Raw genomic sequence first — 21712 nt, 5'->3', positions numbered from 1 at the left:
AAGCTGTAAGAACTTCCTCACTGGTTATTGTTTGAACAAATTTTTAAATTAACATATCACAAAAACCTCAGGAGGGTTTCAATCTGGTTACAAAGCGGTCTGGTCCCTCCACCCTGGTGAGCCCTAGCCACGGGTCTGCTGTAAGTGATTCTCCTAGAGATTTGTTCTTCTGTGATGCAGGAGGACTCAAAAAAAAAAAAAAAACACTTTCTTATCTAAGTATATGTGTATTTACATAAATTACAAAATGTACAAATACCGTGAACAAGTCTTAAGAACAGAATTAGCTTAGAAAATAATAAAGATAGCACTAAGTACAGCTAAACATTTTTTTCATCCTAAAGACATGCTTTGTTCCAAGCTCTGTTTTGATCTTCTTCACACGTTGCTTCTCAAACTTGATTAATTTTCGAATAAAACTCTGCATTTCCTTTAGCTGTTGCTTTAACAGTCTTTCTTTTTCTTCCTCTTTCAATCGTCTACATCCAATTACTGGAATGAATTCTTGGATAATGTCTAAAACTCTTTCGGTAATCCATTTTTCCAAGATGTTGACGTAAGTTTCCAAATCTTGAATCAGCTGGTTAACAACTGCAAATGGAGCCTGCATAGTTTTAGTTATCCTTACAAACTCGTATATCCGTTTCCTAACATATAGTTTCATTTCAGTCTCTTTTATAATCACTATGGTCCTCATGGTGTCAGGTATATTTAGATCTTCAACAGCTAATTGCTCACTTACTGGTACAGACTCTACAACTTCTGCACCCTCTGAGTCCACTGATAATGCACCGAGAACTTGGCTACGTTTTGCTTTATATATTTCATCTACGGCAGCTTGTAGTTTCCCTAGCTTGTGTTGAGAATTTCTAATAACTCTCCTTGATCCAATACCATGGTGTAGGATCTGTTCTGCAACGTTTCTTCCAGTCTTTGAAGCAAAAAGTGCTCCACACGTATGATGAACTGTTGGAAGTGAAGCTTCTTCGCAAGTGGCCATTGGAATGGCATCGTCACCAATAATGGTCAACGGCAGTCTTAGGCTCCTCAAATGAAAATTGTAAACTCGAGATTCAAGTTCCTGCCTCGAAAGTTTGGCTGTCAATTCACCTGCAGCCTCTGACCACATCCCGTTGTTGCCAATAGACGACAGATATGATGTTTCAAGTGCATCATACATTGTTCTATTGTTGGCTAACAATAGTCTTGCAGATGGTGATAAATCTGGTATTGTTTCTCTTACTCGCGTAGCAATGGAAGTCTGTGGATCATATCTCCATAAAATTCCTCCAATACGTAGATATCGTATACTGGAAGTTCCAGTTGGAATTTGATGAAGTACATTATCATCTATGAATGAATTATCATCGATTAAATCGGTTTCGGGAACTGTAAATTCTGGTTTAGATATGGAAACTTTAGTATCTGGATAAATGTTTCTCACGGAAATACAAGATCCATGATGATCCAGATTGTTCTTAGAGCTAGCTTCATGAATACGGTGTGTGGTTGTATTCATGTTTTCTCCGGAGGATTCATTAAAAGGTGGATGCATTAGTGTGGAAGTTTCGTGGCTTAGTCCTATGTTTTCTTCGTGTAGTGTTGCAAGCTTATTCGGCTTTGGTTTGTTATCTCCTGTATTTGCTACGCTAGGTGAAAAATCTAAACTATCTTCAGAATGAGAACGTGTTTTTATACACTCTTGATTTTCTGAATGTTCTTTTGCAATTTTACCAACTTTGGAAGTTCTATTCGATTTCAGATCTGTTGGGTCTTCTATAGCAATCATCTTTTCCTCAGAAGGAGAATGAAGATGTTCTTCTGCTGGTACTTCATGAATAATTGCATCGTGATCAGGCCTAAGAATACTCACTGCATCTGGAGGGACATCATCATGTAAAAGATTAGTCTCCTCTCCATCTGGAGGAGACGAAGAATTTTCATCCTTTGGGATCTCAGATGAGTTTGCTTTTGTAGCATTACGACGTTTCTTACCGCGTTTACGAATTCTGGCCTCGGAAACCTCATAACATTTACCATAACCCTTTCGGAACTGAATCATTTTAATTGAAGTGCTGAATCGCCACCTCCCTATAATAAAAACAAGAAAAAATATAACACTCATGAAAATAGTATTGTTTCTGTTAAAAGTAATCTAGAAAATTAATTCTGAAATTTCGCATTTATGGTAACAAATTATATTCTGGGCGAATATCTTTGTTTTGAAAGGACATTAGAGATTTTAAATAATATTTAAGAAGAAAGCAACAACTAAGATATATATGAGAAAGAAAGGTAAACACTACATCAACGAAAGAGGCTCCGGTGACTCGGTGGTAGAGAATTCACCACTGGTGTATGGGGTCCTTGGTTCGATCCCAGCTGGTACCATCCAAGTGAACTTTGTGGTGGACAAACACCGTTTGCGTGAGTTTTCTTGGGGGTTTTCCTGTTTCCTCCCAATTTCTTCATTCCACCATTTCATTCATTATTCATCATCACCGTCTCCTTTAGCCTAGCCGGTATAAGCGTGGGACATAAAATTTGAACATTTTCATTTTATTTTGACTACATCAACCAAATTTGTGACTCATCATTCATTCACTTCCGTAGTATTTACTTTTCTCCTGTGTTACGCCCTATGTTTTTCTGTTTTCCTAAATTTGTTTCATGGAGTTTATGTCCTATCAAAGCAAAGAGATTGGCATGTGGTTATTTTCTATATCTTGAACAAATTTATTATATTATTTTAGTTACGAGCATATTTTCATAGTTCATAAGACACATGAAAGTATGAATTAATTAGTTAATAAATTAATTGGTGGAAGTACAATAGACTATAAGTACAGATAGACGGACATGCGTCATAGACATGTGTGCTGATTTACTAACCATTATACTTCTCTTAATGGTTAGATACATGGGAAATATTGTAGTGGTTTAACCATGATATTTTTTTAAATATGGTCAATGGCTGTTTAGCTGGTAATTTAATGTTTAAAACTCTATTAAGCTAAATGTGTTATCCTATTATGGTAAGCAAAAACAGACGTGGTAGAGCGATTAATACTATTAGCTATATATTATCCTTCCGTCATATTATCCTTCCATGCAGTGTGGCAACTTGTGAAAGAAGTTTCAGCAAACTAAAACTCATTAAAACATATTTACGTTCATCCGTGGGACAGGAAGGGCTCTCAGATTAGTTATAGAGAACAAGGCTGCTCAATCAACATCTTATGAAAAAAAATATTGAGGACTTTGCTAAAAGAACCCCCCCCCCAAAAAAAACTATTTTTGTGAGCGCATGTTACAAAACGAGAAGGGAATTATATAGAATATCCTTATTAATAGATACTATAAATAAAAATACTTGTCTTTTATATTTATTGATATATATAAATGGATGTGAAACGTGTGTAACTATCTACCTTAAACTTAAGCATATTACTAGAAATATTCACACCTAGGTGGAAGGCCCACACATAGAGTGAAGCCAATATATACATGAGAAACGCCAATATTGCTTGAGAAAAGTCAATATACATAATTATCTACAAACAGGTGGAAGGGCTGCACATAAAGTGAAGCCAAGCATACAACTGAAAAACCAATATATACACACACAGGAGGAATCATAAAGAAAGTCAACGAAGAATAATTTCTTAAGCCAACAGAAGAAGAGGAAGCTACAGGCTATCAAGTTAATGATCCGTATTTATAGAAAAATGTTTGTAAATATAAAGGTAATCAAGGAAGTTCTGTCGTTTTTTCACCCAGTACATTCAAACATCGATACGTTACCTAAGACGTACCTGGAAGATAAAAAATAATCTCCATCAGCATCAATGACCTTCTGCCAACACGTTCTGGAAGGCCATGGATTCCATCGCGGTAGAACAAGGCATGAGTCGTGAAGCGAAGAAGGTATCAAGTGCATTTTGCACCTCTACTAGGGATTTGAAATGGTGTCCTCTAAGGTGATTGTCCAAGGAATGGAACAGGTGATAATTAGACGGTGCAATGCACGGGGAGTATGGCAGATGCAATAGTGTTTCCCATCCAATTCGTAGAGTGGTGTTCCGGGTCATCCAAGCGACGTGGGGCTTAGCGTTGTTCTGTAACAGGAGGATCCCTTTGCGATTCAGAAGTGCTGGCTCTAGAGTTTTTAGTTTTTTTTTTTTTTTTTTTTTGAACACGGCTCAACAACTGACACAGTTGCATTGATGCTCTGACCAGCTGTTAACAGTTCTCGATGCACGATTCCGCGAGCAGTTCACCAAACACACAGGAGGACCTTCTGGTGCACTGCTGGTTTCGACTATTTTTGAACCGGTTCACGGGATACTAACCAACGATGACGACGCCGTGGAGCTTCGTACAGGACCCATTATCAACACATGTCAACGCCCTGTCCAGAAATGGCTCCTTCCTCACACGAGACAGCAAAGAAGCACAGGTGTCTGCCCGTGTTGCCTTCTGGCCCTGAGTCAAATCATGTGGAATCCATGGACCCAACTTGTAGTGCTTTTCAAGTTGATAGAGGTGCTGCCGAATGGTTTCGCCACTCACAATGAATTGTAGTCCCAGTTCCTCACACGTCTGGCCCCTGTTCGCCTTAATTGTTGCTTGAAGATCTTCTTTTTGTATATATGTGTGGTTTTCCGGCACGTGGTGCGTCTTAGAGTGTTTCATCACTTGTTAAACAACCACTGCATTGTCCACGTAGTCACGACATCCTCACCAAAGGCGTGGCATATCTTCCGCCCATCTGCTGCGGCGTTTGACCCGTTTGAACTCGTACAGCATACACACCCTTATGACACTCTGTGTAGGTCCCATGTTCACTCTGTTCTTACGCAAGTTCACGGTGTAACTGAACTGCCACAACCAGGTAGTATGTTGGATATACCCACACCAACAACTGTCCTTCGCCTTACCACCATTCGCATTCAACTCACGGTGTGAGGGCTAATTGGGCAGAGACCTCCACAAAAAGCAATAGAACTTTCTTGGTTGTGTTTATAGCTTGTTTGAATTGTTCTGTATTTGTTTTGTTTCTTCTATTACAACACTAATATTACTTTGCGTTAAAATCTGAAGGACATTTCACAATAGGTCCTAATATATGTATATAACAAAGTTACATCTTCTACAACTATGTATTTCGTACGAGTAAAATCTTGAGAGTATTTCACTCGTAACAGAGAGTATTTTATTTTCGAAATAAATGAGCTTCAAAAAAAGAACCGGTTTTAGAATTTAAGTTTTAAAAATATCATAAATATTTAATATAAATAAACTTAAGAATTGCATAATGTATCGGTTTGTGTTTCGATTAAACGATAAAATAATGTTTAATACTTCTCACTTTGTAACTTTTGGATACGCTTCCTAATTGGTTTCAAGCTCGTATGTGTACACAAATTTCAGTAAGTTATAAAAGGGAGAAAGATGACAAATAGTTCATAGTTTTTGAAATATATACTTTAACCTAAGATTTGTTCCAATTCCTAACATAGGATATTTAGACTTGGGAGGAAGGGGGCGACAGAAAAACTTCTTTTCCCCGAGCGCAATATTTCGTAGATCCGGCCCTACCTTGATGTTGCTAAGTCCCCCAATATTGGGTATCGTCGAAAATTATAATGAGTAAAATAAAATGTTGCTAAATGGACAATAAAGTTTTATTTTCGTTTTATTGTTCTTATTTACTGCTCTTTTGACATGAAATTTGCAACATACATGTCTTTGCCGATTATACACATACTAACCTTATAAGAAATGCCGGGGGAATTCGTTATCAAATTATTTTCCTACAACAATATACTTATAGACATGCGACAATAATTTTGAACATGAGTGTACATTCTCAAGTTTCAATTCTCTAATGAGAACTCACGAGACACTCTTGGCATATATTTAAACTCTCTCTTTTCCTTTAACCCTCCAGTGCATGGTTACATGGTTTTGCTATTTGGCTACCTTTTGTATATCTTGCTGTAGCTGCAATAGTACAACTCCAAACGGCTCTATCACGCAGTTACTCTGCTGTGGTTCTACTTATAATTTTTCAAATTAGATCTCATGTAACTGAATTTTGGTAGCTCGTAAGCACTAAATGGTTACATAAAAGGAAACAATAATTTCAAAAATTCAACAGATAAACATTCTAATCAAAGCGATATGATTAAAATCCCAGTTCAAAAATATACGCTGATCTCACAAGCTTTTTAACGTAGTTCTCAACCTTCTCCTCGTAGCCATTCCATTCCTTTACATGTAACCACGACAAGCGTTCGACGCACCTTATATGAGGATTTAAAGTTACATTCCTTCATATTTAAATATAAAGCAATAACTCTTTCCTTGTGATTTGAATCAGTGAAGTCAATTTCCAGGAAATCATTTGCAAACGTCGACAGGAAAGCTTCAATAGATACGGTACTATTTGCAAATGATCTAAAAAAAAAAAAAAATGCCACGATTTCTTTATAGTGTGGAGTCGATGACTACAAACCAGTGCTATTCAACCTTTTTTACTCGCGTACCTCTAGACACAGTTCGCCATCCAATTGTGTACCCCTAAAGCTGATTAAAAGAAATTAAATCTTAATGAACTTATTAAACTTAATACACATATTCTGTTGATTAAAAAGGGGGACAAATAAAAACCCAACAGAATGACAATCAAAAGACTACTTCAGGGAGATAAAATGCACATCCGAAACTATTAACATGGGTAATTTCAAAACATATGGGAGACATTCAGTTCTACTGAGTGGGATTTTTCCCTCATCCTCTCTCATAATTCGCACATTGAAGACAATTTTACGAATTCAAAAACTAAAAGTAACTTTAGAACTAACCTGTTAATGAGATGACTGAGCTTGTTCCCGGAACGCGAACAACTCCTAAATTCTTGGTCGAATCTTCGAGAGTGTGAGAATCAGAGCTGATTTTGAATTCAAGCAATTTCCGTGCTTCGCTTTTACTGATTTTAATGCAGAGGTACTCTGTTCACACAAATATGTTGATGGAAATGGAAGACGTTGTGAAATAGCACTAATTCTCCAACTATGATCATTCAATAAATACTAGAAATATGCTTATTTTAGGATTACGTACCCCCAGAAACATCTTCGCGTACCCCCGGTTGAATAGCACTGCTATAAATCATATCCTTCAAATAGCTATATAAGATTAAAAAAAAAAAACGTACAATGATAAATCAAGCGAGTAAGATCATTGGACGCTTCCGAAACGAGAGAAACATTCCTGGGATGACTGCTATTTCGTACTGTGCGGGTTGAAGTTTGGACAAAACACTTATTTTGTGACGAAATTAAGAGATATCACAGTAAAGGTTTTATTGAAATGTGTATCCTACGTCGCTTAAAGGCGGGTGTAAATTTTCTGCCACGAATTAAAATATTTCACGAATTTGAGAGACGAAACTCGGCGTCCACATAGTCTTCATTAAAAACAAAGAAATATGTTTTTCAGTGTTTTTGAAAGTTCTCTTGTAAGGAGGAAAGAGGTATCGCTTTTTTTTTTTCTGAAAATGAAGAATGAAGTTGGAAGTTGAAAGTGTGCGATATGGTATATAAGCTTTTAATTAAAAGTAAGAAAACATGTTTCAGAAAAAAAAAAAAAACTAAGGCGGCTATTTCTATACACAAATTTCCCTTTCTTTTTTCAGAAAACGTCCGCTAAAGATGCTCGAGTTGGAGGTGTGAAATTCATAAATAGGCTCTCAATTGAAAATAAGGAAACATGTATTTCAGAGTTTCCACAAAAAAAAAAAAAAAAAAAAAAAAAAAAATCCACTCTAAGTGTGGAGAGGAGATCATTTCTATAATATCCAAATTTCCTCTCTTTATTCAGGAAATTCCCAATCTAAATGTGCTCAAGTCAGAGATGTGAAATCTATATAAATAAAAATGAATGTGACTATGTTTGTGACTTAATAACTCTTGATTGATTGATTGATTTTGAGTTTTACGTCCCGTTCAGCAGCGAGGCTATATGAGACGTGGACCTACTGATTAACGTGGAATCCGAACCACATGAGCTCCCGCCGGGAATTAATAACTCTTGAACCCAGTGCCGGATTTACGTATAAGCTAAAAAAAAAACTATAGCTTAGGGTTCCACTCTCTTGGGGGCTCCAAATGAAATTAAAGGAAAAGAAAACGATGTACAAATTCCAATATATACTGTAAAATAAAAAAAAAATAAATAAATAATACCTACAAAAAGCAAAAAATAATTTGTGCTGTGTAGGCTTCTATGATGCAAGTAATAGGGGTCCACTTCTGCTTGCCTGTTTCCTAAAATACCCCTACGTTCTGCAAGGACTGGTTGCATAGATGGACATACAACGGACTCATTACCTTCAATAGTTTAGGGAATCATCAAACTTAAATCTGACTCTGGTTGAACCACTCGACCGATCTCGATACATTTCCAAAAACAACATAGATGAGGTTCGGGCCTGGGAAGTTTTTATCAATTGACTTTGACGGTATAACTTGGGGGAGGGAGAGATACATAAAACTGATAGAAAATGACCAATATTAATATTAATATCGGGCTTGCTGAGATGAACAGTGACACTTCCGATGCCGTTTAAATCCAATTTCAGCCCGCAAATTGGAGAAGGAGCAGATGCTTAAAAATGATCGATAGTAGTGCCAAATCCATAGTTTCCGGAGTCGCTGAGATGAATAGTGACACTTCCGATACCGTTTAAATCCAAATTCACTTCTAATGGGGGATGGTGACACGTAAAAATAATTGAAAATGACCGAGATTAGTGTCGAATCCATAATTTTTGAGGTCTCTAAGTTGATTGATAACAATTTTGATGCCCTTTATGTCCAACGTTTTCTCCCCGTGCAGGACGGGCATTCTAATAGTTCTGTATGTAAACTCTTAATTAACCCTTGGATGCATAGCATGGGTCCAATAGACCCATAACAAAACGTGGTTGTCAATATATAGTTACATATTTTATATATTCAACCGTGCTGCTAGGTATGCTCGTGTTGAAGGTTTAGGATTTCACGGCTATTGAAATTATTTTTTCTTTCACTATTTATTTTCTATTATTTTATGTTTTATATTTGTATCACACATTTACATAGCATGGGTCCATTGGACCCGTGGAATATAAAATTTATCTACTGCTTCAAGTAGAGTCTCTGTAGCGTATAGGCCTACAGTCCATCCTCAATCAAAGATAACAAAAATAATATAGATTGATGACTCAATGTGAAGGATTTGTACTGCATTTCCACTTCCATCTGGTGGCTGTTTCTTCAAACTGTGCGAAAACGCTGCATGAACCACCTTTTACGTTATGATCGGACCAATATTCATTCTACTTTATTTCGAAACGGAAGACGAATAGTCTATCGTAGCTTTACGCCAAAAATCCCGTATCTGGTTTAAAAACTGTTTGAGGAAACAACAACCAGATGGCAGTGAAAATGCTGTACAAATCTCTGACGTTGGAGATACCCATCTGGAAATACCCTCAAAATGTAAGTCGCTTGGAATACCCGAAGGAGTTCATTTGGACATCTATACACTTTATTGTGAACTATAGTCATATTTTTCTTTTTTTTTCTATTTCTGTACGCAGCAACAATTTCGTCGGCTTCTCTGATACACTATATTGTTGCCTATTGTTGCTTTCCACCAATAAGAGTCTTTTTTTTATTATTTGTCTTGAAATACGTAGTTCAAAATACAGAACTAAAGAGCAGATTTTTGACATCTGTTGTAGTGTATGCAAGTACTACTTGAAGTAATCACTGGCAAATCTTGCGTGAATTTTGATATTCTTCTATACAAAGGTGTAACCATTTTCTAATCTAAAATGGAATGCGCTAACACAAGTAAACGTGAACGACCTAGATCAGAAGACAGAATTTGTGCTTCCAGTCCGATTTTTTCTTCTCTTATATCTCAGTGGTGTACGAAGATGAAGGCATGAGTTCAGAGAAAAGTGAAGTATCAGATACAAGTGAAGAATATATTCCTCCTGCCAATCAAGATGAAGACGAATCTTCTGACATTTTTGATCAAAGTAATAATGAGGAAGACGACGGTATGTGTGGAAATATTCAACCTGCTTCGAAACAAGACGCAAATCCCCTACCAAAAGACACTTATTATATTATACCCAGTGGTATGATATGGAATAACAATCCACCTCCTCCAGTCAAAACTCCCGCTCACAATGTTACAAGATTTAAACCAGGACCTTCAAAAGGTATGAGAACTGATTCTCCCATCGATGTTTGGAATATGTTCATTCCGGGCACTATCCTGGATGAAGTTGTTAGATGCACCAACATGGAAGCAAAAAGAGTGTGTCAATTGCAAAAGAAACATTGGGAGGACATATCATTTGAAGAAATTCTGGCTTTTTTCGGAATTTTGTTACACATGGGAGCAAACAAGGCTTGGGATGTTCCTGTGCGGGAACTCTTTCTTGACAAATGTTCCAATCCATTATATAGAGCTACGATGTCAGTGAATCGTTTTGAAGCCATAAGAAGATTCCTAAGGTTCAACGACAAAAGAACACTACAAGCTAGGCTAGAAACAAACAAACTTGCGCCTATTTCTTACGTATGGCAATTATTTATTGAACAGTGCAGAAAAGTAATGGTCGCAAAAGAAAATCTAAGAATAGATGAACAGTTAGTTACATTTAGAGGCCGTTGTGGTTTCATTCAGTATATGCCCAAAAAACCGGGGAAATATGTCATAAAAATTTTCTGGATGTGTGAAGCAGCAACAGGTTACGCAACTGACGGATTAGTGTACACAGGAAAGAAACCAGGAGAACCACAACAGAAGGATTTGACCCTAACTACAGTGAAACATTTAGTTCATACTGTTGTTGGTACAGCCCGAAATATCACCATGGACAATTATTTCACTAGTATACTTTTGGCTAAATATCTACTGGAGAAAAATTTAACTGTGGTTGGGACATTACGACATAATAAGAGAGAAATACCAAAGAAAATGAAACCAGGCGCAACTCAGGCAGTGAATACCAGTAAATTTGCGTTTCAAAAAGAAACGACAATGGTTAGTTACTGGCAAAAGAGAAACAAAACCGTGATTCTTCTAAGCACAATGCACCATGATGATGCAGTTGACATCGATCACCCTAAAAGGAAGCCAATTATTGTAGAATTTTACAATGAGACTAAGGGTGGCGTTGACGTTATGGACCAGAAAGTTCGTAATTACACATGCAAGAGGCAAACCAAACGCTGGCCCGTGGTTCTGTGGTGTAATATGATGGACGTTGCTACGCTGAATGCATTTATTGTTTATTGTGACCAACATCCCACGTATCACCAAAAAGTTTCAGAGAAAAGAAGACTTTTCATCAAAGAATTATCTATGGAAATGATTCTTCCACATATGCTCATAAGATCTGCCAATCCCCATCTGAGTAAGAATATCTACCTGGACATGGAAAAGTTCATCACAATTCCCGATCCCAGTACTAAAGCTAATGAGCAAAGTTGCAGTAGTGGTAAAGCACAGAAAAGAAGATGCGCATTGTATCCTACATCAAGGAATAGGAAGTCCAGAACAGTGTGCTGCAAGTGCTTGAAGAACGTTTTGCAAATATACTTCTCGGAATTTTTCAACATATATTACATTGTTTGTAATGTTTTAAAAGGAGATTTTGGAAAGTGTTAACACAAAAAAAATTAAGGTTATTTTACTAGTCGTAGTTTATTGGAAGTATTGTCAAAATATTTATATTCGATATTCACACTAAATATCTAAGTACGTTTACAAAATATCAACTAGATCTAATATAAACATCCCATAAAAAAATAATACGGGTCTTTTGGACCCATGCTATGTAAATGTGTAGATAAAAGAAGGTATGCATCCAAGAGTTAAAAATAAGGAAATACGTTTTTCAGAATTTTCGGAAACTCTGCTCCTAAGGAAAGAAAAGAATTAATTTCTAACATATTCCAATTTCCCCTCCTTTATATTGGGGTCTACTAAGTTGGGGGTGTGCTCTTCTATACACAATCTATTCATTAAAAATATGCGATTCAGCATTTCCAAAAAAATCCATATTTAAAGAGGAAAAAGAGGACAATTCCTATAATATTGAAATTTCCGTTTTTATATTTAAATTATGCAGAACGGATATCTACTAGTATTAATACAATTTAGCGACTTTTTTTTTTTTTTTTTTTTTTTTTTTACACTTCAATAGGGTGAAGGCGCCTCAGCGGCGGTAGATATACGCATAAACGAGAGTAGTGTAAAATACTTTATATGCCATAAAATGCATGTCGTATGTGTTGCACAGCTTTAGAGGTGATACTAAATGCCATCCAAAGAAGTACCAAAGTGTATTAACTTAGGTTAGGTTAGATTTTCCTCTTCTTTTTTGTAGTTTCATTTCGTTTCCACACTTACGACAAACTGTTCACCTGTTTAGTAGACAATGCTTTTCACACAATTTCAACTGACGCTCGTTATTTTTTGTATAACTTGATAACACTCAAACACGATATGTCACAATCTTGTCATTTACGCACCATTTCCACACTGCCTTTCACACAAGTAAACTATAACAAGTATACCTAGGAGTTAGAATTTAGGATTTAGATTTCTGGGCTTTATGGCCATTTATCCCGTCACGTTTGAGAGATGACGTCCCTTGGCGACACACTATCCGAGGAAATTAAAGGAAGAAAGCGGCCTGGGACCTATAAGTTAGGTACAACCCCGGCATTTGCCTAATGTGAATGAAGAAAACCCAGGAAAACCTTATTCAGGGTTTCTGACCTGAAAAAGCGTTTTACACTTTTTCGACCGAATGTCCCTACCGGAAATCAAACCCGGGACTGCTCGCACCGAAAGCAACCAGAGTATCTCTCCGCCAAATAGTCTCTTCCGCCATTATATCTAGTGCCGTTTAGAACACCAAAAACAACCATTCTCTTAGGAGTATGTTTAGAAGAAAGGGCCCAGAAACACGTAAAAAACACGTACAGATGAAACGGATGATGCAAGTACTTAGACGTAACATAACGTAAGCAAATCTAACCTAACGTAACTTAAACTAACTTGAATTAACCTAAACTAACCTAATATTAGTAGATATAAGCGAAATTCTGTCATTTTTTGGAAAATTATGCTGGACCCCCACATTAACATAACCTAAACTAATCTAACCTAACCTAAACTTACCTAAAGTAATCTAACCTAACCTGAACTTACCTAAACTAACCTAATGTGAACAGAAATTACCAATATCGTAACATTGTTTGGCAAGAGTTTACTTTGTGCCGAACAGTCTTTAATTTGTCCATTATATGTCGAGAACAGAAACCAACGAACCCCTGTGGGGCTTCTAATCTGTTCCTATTGCTACTGCTACTCCTACACCTACTACTACTCCTACTCTTATTCCTGCTCCTCCTACTACTACTACTTATACGTTTTTCTCAAAGTGTGGGTCGCGACCCATTGGTGGGTTGCGAGAAGTTTTTTCTTTTAATTGTAAAAATAATATTTTGATGTTATACAGTATAAGAAACATATGTTATACAGTATGTACTATTCAGAAAACGAAAATTGAAAGCGTTGTTAATGAGGTGAAAAGTAAGTGGTTACTCAGAGCCCTGCCCTGTTGTACAGCGGAGGACACTTCTAAATGGTACTCCTTAGCCGTAAATCTCCATATGGCTGTACCATTTAAAAGTGTCCCCCGCTGTACAATCAGTAGAGATGCTGGGTTAGGATGGAAAGAGAATGGGTGAGCTGTCACGGGGTAGGACATAGTGTTAGCTCTATGTTACCTTTATATGAAAAAATTAGAAATAGATTTTGAAATACCACCATTACATAGAATGACAATGTGTATTTGAATAAAAGTAGGTGGTCCACAAAGTACATTTCAGTATTTAATGTGGGTCGCGGTAACAAGGAGTTTGAGAACCACTGACTTATACTATTCCAGTCACTGTTCCGTACAAAGTAAGCTCTTACACTTAAAAAAAAAAAAAAAAAAGATCTGCACCCCTGTGCTATAAACATAGGCCTTTTCTTAACTTAAACTATTCCTCTCACCTGATTTCTACCTACTGTTACTCAAAAAGCAAAATAAATTCTCAAGTTTCCTGGTAAATTTCCTAAAATTTGTACAGTGATACAGTACTTAACCCACAAGATGATTCAGAAAGTTCAGTCCACATTTTCTTAATCATCAACAGACTCCCTCCTTTCACCTAACCTAACACCATGAATGATTAGTCAATACAATCATTATGTACACTAAAATCTATATTTACTAACCAATTACTAAGGAATATAACTTACATATAAGGCTATTTACGAATTTCCTGTAAGACAATTCTTACATTTCTACGTCTTGCCATGAAAATCCTCTCACCCATCTGATAACCAAAGCAATACATTTGAAAAAAAGCCATAAAACAACTACTGATTTTGATTTCATTAATCACTTTAGTACTATTTCACTTCTTCTTCGAAAAGAAATAATGGATTTTATAGTGCGGACTATTATCGAAGTTGCCATTTATTTTAAGATTGTTTCTTTAATTATTATTATTACTTGCTTTTTATACTGATTAACCTTTTTCTTTGGATGCAAGTAGAGTTTATGGGCCCGGTCCATACATAACCTAATTATATATTTACTGCTTTCTTCAGGAAATGCATTTTTAGTGCTTTTAAACAGTGTTTGGCATAAAAAGAGTTGCATCCTAGATGCAGGTCCACTTTATTAAAGCTTAAGCGTAATGAAAATAAATACCGTACATTTCCAGTATGCCATAGAAAACGAAAATTACAAAACATAAACCAACCTGTGCTAGGTGGACACTTAAAGCAAGAATTTTGTCTAACCCAGATAAGGACAGGACACCCACACGATAGCTCTGAGATACGCCCTTAAGAAGCAGGTACGTTAGTGATGGTGAGTAATTTGTAAATTAGGATAATGTAAAAAAATATGGATGTTATTCTTCATTTTCTAAAATTATGATTCACACTATAAGAGGAAAATTGATGGCGAAAATTTCCAAGCTTTGTGCTCCAGCAATGAAAGTTTATAAAAACAACTCAGTTTAACCTGTCATTACATAAGGTAAATCTAAGCTATGTTTTTGATTTCTAGGTGCCAACATATACCACAATAAACCATGTTTTGTTGTTGTTGCTTTTTTTTTTTTTAATTCCTCCTAATGTCTCCAGGGGCTATCTACTTGTAAAATTAGAACTTTCAAGACTTGTGCCTCTCACTTGGATTAACAAAAGCGACTCGTAAAGGTAACGACTACACACTCTCTCTCTCTCTCAATCTTTTAGGAATGAAATCGGGTCGTAATGGTTTAAAAGCCCACATTTTGGTTGCGACTTCCCAATTGTGTAAGGCATATTCTGACCAGTGCATTTGTATTTTACCCACCTGAAAGCATATGAAGCTGAAGTAGTGGAGATAGAAGAGTAAATAATATAAATGATTTTTTTTTTTTAATTTAACATCCTAAGGTTATGCTCTTTAGGCTTAACCCTTTAATTGGCAAGCAGGGACTCATTTAGGGGGGCAGGAAGGGGCATTTTCCCCCTGAATTTAAGATTTAGATAGATTTTATCAATAGAATAGTAGTAAATCAGTGAAAAACTCGAAATTTTACTTACATCAAGGGGTCTTGCCCCCCCCCCAAGCAAAATCTGAAATGACGCTCCTGTTGGCAAGCATTGATGGCATTACCATTAAAATATTTTGTTTGCTTTTATGGTTGAACCATGTCTTCCTGATCACAATTTCGTAATTTTTAAAGTATTTTTGTACTTTGGTTTGGTCCTCTGGTACTTTGGGTGTTTATTTCGAAGCAACATTGCCATAAAATAGTTCTTATGTGTAGCTACTGAGCAGCATTGCCTTATTATGGTAAAATATCATAAGAATAATCTCAGTAATTACCAACAATTTCTTTGAAATATTTTCCTACAGAGCAAGAAACCACAAATAATAAAAATAAAAAAAAGAACTTTCGCTGAACGTAGGAGGTAAAGCTTCTACAATACTAAATTTCACTGCCCCCTTTTGCCGAAGATTAAAAGTATCTAAACGAGCGACCCGCACAGCAAATCATTATATATGAATATTGTATGAAAGCAATAATGCCAATTAAATGATCACTGAAGTTATAATTCGTGCGGATAACGCAACAGAATGCGATGTAGCTTGAGAGCAACGCTGCCCAATAAAGGATTAAAATAACGGATGATTAACTCAAATATGAAATTAATTTCTTGTTTTCTCTCTCCTGGAATAGAACAAAGGGCCATATGCACTAAATGTACACAACACGCTAACCACTAGACTAGCAGTAATGGCTGTCAGAAATGAAATGATAGAGCATTAGGGCTCCGAAAGAGCTGGACCTGGCGCTGTTTAAATACATGAGTTTACAATGATTTAGGAATAAGATGTACTGGTGAGCTCTCAGTAAGCGATGGCGGATTATGTTTAAGTAGTGGATATGCGCTGATATAATTATGCGGTATTGGTGATAAGATCTACATTTCATTTATTATTAAGTGATCCTAAATCACGTTTTATACATTTAGACTTCCTGTTCATGTAAAAGGTGTGAAAGTGAAGCCGTGAGATGCAAAAGTATTAGAATGCCAACCAGTGACTTAATAAGCCTAAAAGGAATCCTACTCTTTATGTGAGATCACAACAAACTTTTCTTTTTTCATTCTTATGTGCATGTTAATTTTTTGTTTCTGGTGACAATAGTTTTCTTTTCCTTTTAGTTCTTAAACTTGAAGTGGCGTATTAGTGGTGATTAACATATCTACATTTCAATAACAAGATGGCGAATAGTCAACATAATGATAAGAGTTTAGGCTTAACAAGTTCTAATGATAAAGAATTGTCTGTTAACATAATAAATATGGAAATTACTGATAATGCAAATACGAAAATCAACACACACCTCACGAAAGTAGGATCTGACAATAATGATAATAATACGATGGAACATTTTGATAATAATGTTGAATTAGCTCCGTATTATGTCTTCATTAAATCGAATCAGGAGGACATAGGAACAAAACACTTAATGTCAATCAACCGTAAGCTATACTTAGCTTTGGTAGAAGACATCTCAATTTTTTTTTTTTAAATAGGGAAAAATTTAATAAAAATATCTTTTACTACTGGCAAAGCAGCGAATGATTTTCTAGGCCATCCACTCCTAAAATCACAAAATTGGACAGCATTCATACCTAACTTTGCAATCTATTCAATAGGAGTAGTAAAAGATGTTGATCCGGATGTACCGGTAGATGAACTTATATAGGAAATAGTATCGGATGTTCCAATCATATCAATTAAACGAATCTACAAAACACAGGAAGGTAAGAAAATTCCAACTTCAACTATTATTATAACTTTCAACGCACAATAACTTCCAATCTATATTAAAGTTTCTTTTCTTAAGACTACAAGTAGAAACTTATATCCCAGCTATCAGACAATGTACTATATGTTTAAGATATGGACATACTTCCCGTACATGTAAAGCAAAAACAGCGACATGCAAAAAACGTACTCTTTCACACCCATCTACTCAATGTTCTAATATAACAAAATGCTTTCATTGCGATCTGGCACACGAAACGGATAATGTAGAGTGTCCGGAAAGAGCTAGAAAAAAAACATAACAATAATGGCAAGAGACCACTTGTCATTCAATGAAGCAAATATGCAAGTCGGGAAATTACATACAGACTCATGTAAATGGGATTCGTGTAATAGCACTCTTAAAACATCAGGAATGATATCACTAATTCTCAAAGCAAAGGTATTAATCAATCGCCACCCCATTAGTACATACCTTCTGTAATCATGATAAACTAATAGAGAAAAACCTAAACCGTCCGAACAAGAAACCCCCCATGGAAAAGAAGGAAAAGTACAGAAGAATGGTAATTCTAATGTCGCTACTGGGAAAAATCCCATACGTAAGGGTTATGATTTTATTTCTTCTAGTACTAATAGTCAATTAGTATCGTTGGCAAATTTCAACAGGAATAGAAATTCAACGTTAGGTAACAATACTCTCAATTTGAATGATCCGAAACGCAATACTAATTTCAAGTTCACTCACCTACAAGACAAATCACCAATACACGTAATACATGAACAGGATAATGCTTCAGTTTCAGAGCAACCCTTGAATATGACAGATAAGCCAGTAACTAGCACAAGTAATTATACTTTTCATAAGTTTACTGAAACAGTTGATAAGAGTAATGACAGGGAAATGGTAAATACAAAAACAATGTTTGCCATTAAACAACTACTTGGTAGTATTCTAATATTAAATTGTAATGTCTCAACAGAGCATATTGACCAATTATCGAAACAATTTTATCTATTATTCAACTCGATACATGCAATCTAATACATTGTCCGGGGAAAAAAAATCATTCGTTTTCCTCTAGATCATGGTTCACAAACAAAGCCTCAAAGTGATACAGTGGAATTGCCAAAGTATATATAACAAAAAATATGTCATTTTGCATTTAATAAAATATTTTTCTCCGGATATTTTACTCCTACAACAAACTTGGGCGAAACCAAAATTCTCTTTCAAATTGCAAAATTACAACATTATTGAACATTTAAGAGATGGTGGGTATGGTGGTTTAGCTACATGCATTAAGAAGAATATCCCTTTCCGTAATCTAAATTTATCAATTAGTAACATACATAATGGCATACAAATATCTGGCTTCGAAATTAATATGAAATTTGTTAATATTTACATACCTTCTGACATTGTTCCATCTCGCCAATTTTGGATGGAATTGTTAATAGATAATAACATTAATTATTTAATGGGCGATTGTAACTCACAATCCGCAGCCTGGGGAGCAACCAAAAGGAATAATGCTGACAAGACGTTTAATCATGTGTTAACTGAATTACCGTACTTATTTCTAAATGATGGTACTGCAACACGAATTACCTTAGAAGGAAACAGTGTTCCGGACATAACTATTCGTAAAATGCAATATTATATTTTAACTTGTTAGTCTGTTTACTTCGATCCATTATTATTTCATTTCATTTAATTTCATTCTTTTATTCATCCATGTCGTACATTATTGGTCAGAGACCAGTATATAGGACTTGTCAAATAATAATAAGACATTTCAATATAATTGATATTACATTATTTTACAAACTATCACCCAAGTATTCATTAATATCATAATACATTTTGTTACACAAAAAAAAATAAATAGTTCATTTTTGAAATTCCGTATGTTTTTGATGTCCTTTAAATAACTTGTGAGCTTATTAAACAACTTAGCGGACATAGGAAGAACACTTCTTTTGGTTCACGCATAGTTTTGGTATGCTGTGAATATGTTATTCTTTTGTCGTATGTTGTATGAATGTACATCGTCAACATGAAGAAAACTACTTTCATTTCTCTTTACATATATGATACTTTTGTATATGTACAGACAAGGCACAGTTAAAATTTTATTTGACTGAAAGACCCTTTTGCATGAGGACCTTGGTGATAGATTAAAAATAGATCTTATTGCCTTTTTCTGTAGACGAAAAGTAGTAACACTGAAATAGGAGGCTCCCCAGAAAATTATTCCATAATTTAACAAGGATTGAAACTTACCATAGTACAACAACTTACCATGGCAAAGTTTCTTTTGACACTGAACCACGTAGTCTATAAATGACAAAACAGATACGGCTTAATTTGCTGTTTAGCTCAGTAATATGTGCATCCCATGTAAGCCTCTTGCTTATTGTTACACCTAAAAATTTAGTGGATTTTGAATAGTCTACATCTGTTGAATTTATCACAATGGGAGGTACTGTTCGAGGTGTACATGAATAATGAAAATTTAGTGCTTTTGTTTTCTTTGCATTTATCAGCAGCTGATTCTGAGATGTCCATTTTATCAAACACTCCACAGTTTGTTTTAATTTACTTTCTAGTTCAATTGTATTATCCGCTGTTACAAGGACATTTACATCATCAGCATATAGTACAATATGTTGGGGATACATATATTGAACAAGATCATTTATGTAAAATAAAAAAAGAATTGGCCCAAGAATTGAGCCTTGAGGAACACCAGCAGAGATAGTAGCAGTTTTGGATGAAAATGTGACTTGCTTATTGTTAATAATTTTTTGTACTTTTACTACTTGTTTTCTGTTTGTCAGGTACGAGCGAAACTATTCATGTACTACACCCCTAATACCATGTTTCTGGAGTTTCGCCAGTAGAAGAGAATGTTGAATACTGTCGAATGCCTTGGAGAAATCAACAAATAAACCTACTGCATATTTTCCCTTATCAAGTTCTGTAGAAACCTCTTTAATAAAGTTAAACAACGCTGTATCAATTGATTTGTTTTTTTGGAATCCATGTTGAGAAGACGAGATTAGGTTATGGCAGGATATAAAATTTCTCAAGCGCGATAGCATTAGTGATTCAAAAATCCTCGAGAAAACAGACAAAATAGAAACAGGCCTATAGTTTTGAACATCATAAGTATTTCCTTTCTTGTGCAAAGGTATAACTTTTTTTATAATTAGGGATGGGACTTCATCTATACCTGCAGAACGGGTACTAGAAAGCCTTTTGATACAGTCCAACAATTCTTCTTCAGTTACCGGAGTTACATACATACTATGCTTGTTGCATGGAATATTTGGCTCTACAGCGAGATCCGACTTTCCAGGTGGTAAATTCGTATTAAGAAAATACTGATTAAAGACTTCAGTAATGGCAGCAGGATGAGCGAAAGAATTATTTCTATAATTAACTTGTGATATTTCGCGCATTGGAACAGTCTTTGATGAATTGTTTATTACGTTCCACGCACCTTTCATTTTGTTTTTGTATCCGTGTATTATAGTGTCATTGTGGATTATTTTAGCTGTTCAAATAACATTCTTAAGCGATCATCGTCCAATTTTGTTACTTACACATTCTTTTATACAAAAACCTTCTCTTCAACAATATTCGAATGCCAATAACTTCACGTCCAAAATTAATAAAATTCAAAAGGAAATTAACTGGAATAAATACCAGCACTTTATCTCAGACACATTAAATGCAATCAATTCATCTACCTGCTCATTAGCTAAACTCAATCAAGTAATTATTCAAGCTGCCGCAAGATCAAAACCAAAAGAAGTAGGACAGAGGCATAGACCTAAATCTTCAGCTCATATTATTCAAAATGCCAAACCCTTATGGTGGAATAAGGAAGCACAACAAGCAGTCAATAAAACGAAAGCGGCGTTTCTTCAATTTATTCGATCAAAGACTCCACAAGATTCTAAGCAGTATATTAATTGTAAGGCTTTAACAAAAATTACCCTAAACAAAATTAAACGAACTCATTGGAAAGCATTCTGTGATAGTCTATCATATCAAACACCTAAGTTTTAATTTGGAAATTTTTACATAGTCAGCTTACCAAAAACTCTATAACTTACGAATCAACTACTTGGACTTCAAATGAAAGTGACTGGGTATATTAGTTTCATGTTATTTTAACACCGGACTTTGTAAATTCAAAAAAAAAACTTATAATAGCGAATTATTAA

At 35.4% G+C, this 21712-nt stretch overlaps 1 protein-coding gene across 2 annotated transcripts; it reads right to left on the bottom strand.

The window, feature by feature from the left end:
- Positions 1-214: 214 nt before the first annotated feature.
- Positions 215-14544, bottom strand: LOC145671317 (uncharacterized). Of its 2 annotated transcripts, none has more exons than XM_081740306.1 (2): positions 14392-14544; positions 215-2091 (listed from the first exon to the last, which is right to left on the bottom strand). In XM_081740306.1, the coding sequence occupies exon 2, from the start codon at positions 2060-2062 to the stop codon at positions 311-313; it is 1752 nt and encodes a 583-aa protein (XP_081596432.1). In that variant the 5' UTR covers positions 2063-2091; positions 14392-14544; the 3' UTR covers positions 215-310. The 2 variants fall into 2 exon arrangements, with proteins under 2 accessions (XP_081596432.1, XP_081596433.1); XM_081740307.1 differs by having other exon boundaries at positions 14433-14533.
- Positions 14545-21712: the final 7168 nt, after the last annotated feature.

Source organism: Thermobia domestica, chromosome 15 (genome assembly GCF_964235325.1).
Source record: "Thermobia domestica chromosome 15, izTheDome1.hap1.1, whole genome shotgun sequence".
In the NCBI taxonomy this organism is placed as follows: domain Eukaryota; kingdom Metazoa; phylum Arthropoda; class Insecta; order Zygentoma; family Lepismatidae; genus Thermobia; species Thermobia domestica.
The sequence above is the reverse complement of the archived record's forward strand: the minus strand, read 5'-3'. Positions and strand labels throughout refer to the sequence as shown.

What these genes read in the sequence shown, in the direction of transcription:
- LOC145671317 (XM_081740306.1), bottom strand. Translation starts at nt 2,062, where the DNA reads ATGATTCAGTTCCGAAAGGGTTATGGTAAATGTTATGAGGTTTCCGAG.